General features: G+C 40.1%; 1 protein-coding gene across 1 annotated transcript; it reads left to right on the plus strand.

Annotated features, from left to right (window-relative positions):
* The first annotated feature begins 2,419 nt into the window (after nt 1-2,419).
* LOC135219506 (MFS-type transporter SLC18B1-like) lies at nt 2,420-6,410 on the plus strand. Its single transcript, XM_064256332.1, has one exon. The coding sequence runs from the start codon at nt 2,669-2,671 to the stop codon at nt 4,034-4,036; it is 1,368 nt and encodes a 455-aa protein (XP_064112402.1). The 5' UTR covers nt 2,420-2,668; the 3' UTR covers nt 4,037-6,410.
* Nucleotides 6,411-6,836: the final 426 nt, after the last annotated feature.

Below are 6,836 nucleotides of genomic sequence, written 5' to 3' on the forward strand. Positions count from 1 at the left end.
CTCAATGAAACTCCACCACTCAGGTCAAAAATCTTCGGTCAATCGAGGCCACCTCTTCCATAGATCTCATCCGCGAAGGTGTGCGTCTTTCAACTCCTGTAGTGCACATAGGTGCCGCCCACCCAGCTGATTGTCACGTGCTACTATTAGATCTAACTGGGATTGTGGGAGGGACACGTCCAAGCCATGTCCATCTCCCTTTTCATCATTATCTCGTCTACACATGGAATCCCCATAACTCTCCTCATGGTGTCTATCTCACTCTATGCAGCCGCGGCTCCTTATATGAACAAACTCCTTCAGATATACATTAGTTTCAGTGTCGTACCATGATTCATGTCCACATAGCAATACAGGTCACTCTAGACTTATGCTTAATTTATGTCATTTCAGACTATTTGATTCTTAAATCTTTCAACCTGTCCATCGTTTGATGTGTCTCTTTGGTCCTTCGCTAAATTCCAACTCAAGAGAATCTGCATTTGGTATCTTGGTTCCCAAATATGTCATTAATGCTTTCTCCATCTAGTGTTATTTCGTCCTTTAGTTCATACACTGTCCTCATTACTTTTGTCTGTCTTAGATTAACTTAAGCTGCTTCTCACTAGACATTTGATGCGTTCTGTTAAGCGAACATTGTAAAACTTGTCATATTTTGCTGATTACAGTTGGGTCATCTGTGAATTTTAAGTCTGTCAAGCTTATATTGTAGCTTCCATTCTAAACTTTCTGATCCATCCTAACGACAAGTTTCATTACACGATCCTTGAGAAGCGGAAAGAGCGAAGGTGACAACATTCCCCTGCAGCACCCCACCATTTACTGAACATTCACTTGAAAAGACCCCGTCGACATCAACTATGCATTTGCTTTGTTATGGATACTTGCATTGGACGAGGCACAAATTGTGTATGCCTCCACACACACACACACACACACACACACACACACACACACACACAAGGAAAAAAAAAAATTGAACTAGGAACCTAATCGTCAGTCGACTGTAGTTGGTTGCAGCATTTAACGGACAGAGCGAGAGACGAAGAATGGGAAGAAGAAAATGGTTACGAGATTGGTGGCCTACACCTACAAAGAAGGAACAGTTCATTATTGAGTATAATTTCCTCACACACATACCTTCTGTAAATGTGGGTGTGTGTTTGTAAAGACCTCTCTTTTCATCGAGCAAGTTTGTCACTTTAAGTGGACTTTTCGTAGTGTTAATCCTTGCTACTTTTGGAACTTTTGTTCCTCTTTTAGTAGTGAACATTATTTTTTTCGTTCTTTCCATTGTTTTATTTTGGTCTCTCTCACTTACTTCCTCTCAAATTCACACACACGCACGCGCGCACACACACACCCCCGTATATATATATATATATATATATATATATATATATATATATATATATTATATATATATATATATATATATAATATGCATACATACATACATATACATAATTGTCCGATAAAGGTAGCTCATAAAAACAGGAAAAACGTAGATTTTACTGGGTTATATTTCTAAGAGAACTGTCTTCCTCAACGGACAAGTAATGGATTGGAAGGTACAGAACAGTGCGATTTATACAGCTGAAGGAAAGTTCCAGATGTCGGCCGCAACGTCATTCTTGTTGACATACACACGGCTGGAGGGGAAGCTACTTCATAGGGCATCTTGATGTATCCCCTACAGTACCCACCAGGTACATAATGCCCTTCTAAAGTAACTGAGACAAATTGGTTTGTTCCAGAAACGGGTTGAAATCGTTTTTCTTATGCTGGAGTCAGTCACGGGGTCTTATTGGTGAGACGTTCTTATATATATATATATATATATATATATATATATATATATATATATATATATATATATATGTATATATACGCGTGTTTGTATAATGAATCGATTTCATTATTTGAGTGATTTATGTAAGCTAGCGGTCATCGACGTTGCCATTTTAGGTGAAAATTTATAAATTCATAAGTTCTCACGGAGAGAGAGAGAGAGAGAGAGAAGAATGATAGATAGGATATGAAATTTCATGAATGGAAACAGCTCATTACATGGCAGAGAGAAAGAGAGAGAGTTGATTAGATTAGAGTAGCAACTCGTGCAACTTGCGTCATGGCAACCAAAGAACGTTGCCGTGCGGGTTTGAAAGGCTTCCAAGGGGTTGCAGATGCCTATTGGTGTTTCTTTCACAGCCATGGAAAGAAAAAAAAAGGTATTACTTCCAATTTTCCACCAAGGCCTAGCTCATTCATTGCTTGCCTTTTAATGCTTCAGACAACTGTGCGAAAAGCATGCATCCGGAGTATTGCGTAACGTGGAAGGTTGCGATGATGCTTATTCAGGAATGAGTCGGCGAAGGGTCCCTCTGGATAGCCCGATGGCAGAGGTAAAACCGCCAGCCTTTGCGCAGGCGCTGCTCAGTGAGAAGAGAACCAGTCGAGCGACAAGACGCGAAAACCAGGTCGCTGCTGCTCCTGTTTAAGTGGCCCCTTTTGCTGTTTTGCAGTTCATCACATGCAGAAGAAAAATTTGCTTGTGAGATGCAAGTTGATCTCTTACTAAGACATTTGAATAAGGTTTACTTTAAAATATCGGCTGTCCTCATTGAAGTTTAAAGATTTTTATAATTGTTAACTTGAAATTATTAAAATGGCATACACAAGGAAGCAGCTAATCACGCTGATAGTGTTTAGTGTTGCACAGTTTTGCAACGCTGTGTGCGTATCTTTGCAAGCCCCGTTTTATCCTGCCGAGGCCGAGAGGAAGGGCGCGACGGCCACGCAGTACGGATTGGTCTTTGGCATCTTCGAGCTGACGGTGTTTATTGTCAGCCCCATCTATGGGAGGTTTCTCAACACGGCGGGCGCGAAGCTGATCAATAATCTTGGGATTTTTACGGTGTCCGTCATGTGCATACTCTTCGGGTTTCTGGACAAAATCAACGACACGACCACCTTCATCGCCCTCTCCTTTGTCATCAGGATCGTCGAGGCTATGGGCAACGCTGCCTTCGTGACCTCCGCCTTCAGCATCATAGCCAAAGAGTTCCCGAAGAACGTGGGTGCCGCCTTCGCCACGATGGAGACCTTCTTCGGGTTAGGGCTTATCGCCGGCCCAACTGTGGGCGGTGCCCTTTACGAGCTTGGAGGGTACACGCTGCCGTTTATGTCGATGGGCATTATCCTCTTGCTGGCTGCCATTTTGACCTTTTGCTTGCTGCCATCGGCAGGAGTCGAGCCCAACGAGTCTGAGAGCAGTCGAGGTTACTTGTTTGCTGCCCTTCGGCTGCCATCGATCCTCCTTGCTACGTTCTCCATCATTTCCACCTCCATCAGTATAGGTTTCCTCCAGGCAACCTTGGAACCCCATCTGCGCCCCCTCGAGTTGACGCCCTTCCAGATGGGTCTTATGTTCGTGCTTAATGGTGCTACCTACGCCCTGTCTGCTCCCTGTTGGGGGTGGCTCTGCGATCACTGGCTGTCGCCAAGGTCGGTTACAGCCTTCGGCGCTGTCACGGTGGTTGTAGCCTTCGTATTCGTAGGCCCCATGCCCTTCCTACCCTTGGACACCTCGCTCCCCGTTTGCATCGCTGCGCTGATTATCCACGGCATTGGCATGGGAGCTCAGCTTGTAGCGACCTTCACTGGTGCTCATCGCGACGCCGTTAGCAACGGGTTCCCCGATGACCTGGGAACTTACGGCCTCGTCTCCGGTATCTGGACGTCGGCCTTCGCCCTAGGTTGCTTCGTTGGACCTTCTGCTGGCGGTGTCCTTTTCGATCACATAGGATTCCGATGGGCTACCGTGATAGTAGCCTCCCTCCACGTCCTGGTGGCCTTCGCTACCATCACATTCATATGTTGCAATGGGAACAGACCGGAGTCAAACCTGTATACCAGCATTCACGATTCCAAGGAGGAACGGGAATCCCTCGTTACAGGCGGGAGACCACGCAATACCGATGGAGACTCGACCTATGGGAGCGCCGGATCCTCGCAGGAGTGCCTGCACGTCTGATCGATCCCCACCGGTTGTCATGTCACTGTGATTTCTCATTGGTGCTGTTTGTTAAGTACACAAGGAATAGCCTAGAACAGTTAGTCATAAATTGCTGAACTACCAAAATAATCTTCATTACAAAGTAACGTAATGTTTTCTGTAACTAATGAAAACTGTCTTGAATTTGGTATGGTCATTGTAAAAACCTTGTTAAGTAATTTTTATGAAAACCTGCAGATTTTATTTATTCGTTCAACAGAGTTTATTGTTTTGTAAAATTAATATGGTTTGTATGTGTGTGTGTGTGTGAGAGAGAGAGAATGTGTGTAAGAGGTTTCATATTTATGAAATGTATTGAACTGAAGTTTTAGTCCTGTTCAAACTCAATTATGTAATGGCCCAAGATGGATGCTTGTATGTTTAAGGAAATTTTGTGCTTGTTGTACATTTTATCACCGGGATTTTATATTGTACCATTGTTACTTGAGCTTTAAAATTTATTTGGTTATACGTTGAAGTCTTTTAGATGTTTTATATTTTACGGTGTGTCGTTTTGTGAAATTTTCCAGTGAGGCTGTAATTACTGTGTACGAATTTTCATTATGGTTGTACTTTGTAAAATTTTCCACCGACTAGATACATTGTGCTGTTAAGTGATTATTTTTTTTTGTTTTTGTTATAAACGCACAATGAAAACTGTAGTGCGGGAACGTAAACTTAAAATGAAGCATTTATGTGCATCCATCTCGCCGCAAATGCATACTTGAAAAAGTGTATGAATGGCGTATTTACAGTAATGTAACCACGAGATAAATCATTATTCCATGAGGGTTTCATTTGAATATGACTGTTTTCAGATAAGAACGCCTAGAATAGTGTTATTTCAGAAGTACAGGGCATAATGTGTTCCTGTATCTATAACTTATCTCTTGTCACTGTTGTGAGATGTTATTTACTGATGGTTCCCGGATATATGTAGACGAATTCGAGCTTGGGAGTGAAATTGGGTGACGGCCCGGTGATGCCATCAATGTTCGAGATGCTCCGAAGTTATGCTTCGAATTATGACCGAAGTTCTCCATGGTGATTTACATTCTCATTACAGTGTACCGTGAATTTTTCTGCATTAATTTTCCATAACATTACTGGATGTTACCGTTAAAATGTTCTAAACTATTAATGTAAAATGTTTGGAATTAATTTGTTGCAAATTCATTGAAACTGTTGTTTTAGTGTTTTAAAGTATATATTTTAATATGTTCAATTAATTAGAATGGGCGATATTTTAATATTTTCAGTTAATTAGAATGTCTGATAAGGTTTCTTTAAATGTTGTGAACGACCTTTGAAAGTAACGGAAACAAATCTCTGGGTTTTTGTGTTTTTCAAATTGCACTTAAGTAATTAAAATTAACATCTGCAAGTTGTGTCTGAAAGTTAATTTTAGGCGAATACCACATTTGAAAGAACCATTAACAAGGCCAGTAATTTCTAACAGGCGCTTTCAATGTCATGTTTCCTATTTCAATGTCATGTTTCCCAAGAAGTGACAGTTGAGTGTACAAGCATGTTATCCTTCTTCCTTATGGTTGCACGGAGCATTACTTTGTAACTTAGGTAAACTCCAGAATTTTCATAAATTAGTTGTCGTCTCTTGAAATGATTGTCTGTGATATTCCGAGAGTAAAAAGCTGCATTCGAATGCATCGTAGAGTAGGCTGTGTCAGGAGCCAGTGAACACTTGCTGGTTAATGAAGATCTATTAATGGTTGTTCTGAAGTTGCGTGTTGTGCTCACTTTCCGTAGATGTGAAAGTTAGTTTCACATGCGCATAAAGGTCACCAGAAATACTTTTTGTTGTAAGTTGTACTTGGGTAATTACGTACCTGTATACCAAGGGTCCCCTCCCAAAAGTTGTAATGGCTCGAATACCTCGTATTTTGATAATAAAAGAATGTTGTTTGAATTGCTGATGCTCGATAGTGCTTGCATATTAGGTTCGAAATTTGCTTACTCAGAAAGTGCTTTGTCATGTTTCGAATACTTGTGTTAATTTGAATATGATTTGTTTTTTATTTCAAGCTCTTCTGAATATTTAATTGTACTAATTGCTTAGAGATCTGGATGCGGCTGATTTAGTTTCATCATGTCCACATTTTAATTACATTTTCAATACATCTATTGTAATATAATGTTACGTGTAAATATTTGTATATAATATTATGCATATTGATTATTTTTCTTAAATCAAATGCTATTTTTTGTAACTGTCGATATACATTTTGAAACAGTATATCGGTGAGAGGGGCCATATGAACTTACTATTTTACAAAGTTCTCATGCACAACGTCTGTACTTTATATTTTTATTGTGATTATATGTTGGATGTAAACGTTCTTTTAGTACCCTTTTCTTTGCTTTAGTTGTTGGATTTGAAAAGACAGGTAAATCACGTGTTACGAATTGTGCTTTCCGGTATGTAGCCTTACTGTGGATAACATTTGAATTCAATGCAAAAGAGCAAGTCAATTTTATTTATGACTGAACTGTATATATATATATATATATATATATTAATATATATATATATATATATATATATATATTATATATATATTTCAAAACAGAGAGAGAGAGAGAGAGAGAGAGAGAGCCCACTGAAACGCTAATTCAGAGTTGTGGAGATGACCATCTCTAGTCGTTGGCTCTTAAAAGCGATGATGATGATGATAAAAGTAACACTTGCCAAATAATGGCTGTGCTTTTCGAGACATTTTGCTTTGTGACAGGAGTAATTTGTATGGTTTTGCAATGGGAA

Source organism: Macrobrachium nipponense, chromosome 1 (genome assembly GCF_015104395.2).
Source record: "Macrobrachium nipponense isolate FS-2020 chromosome 1, ASM1510439v2, whole genome shotgun sequence".
NCBI lineage: Eukaryota > Metazoa > Arthropoda > Malacostraca > Decapoda > Palaemonidae > Macrobrachium > Macrobrachium nipponense.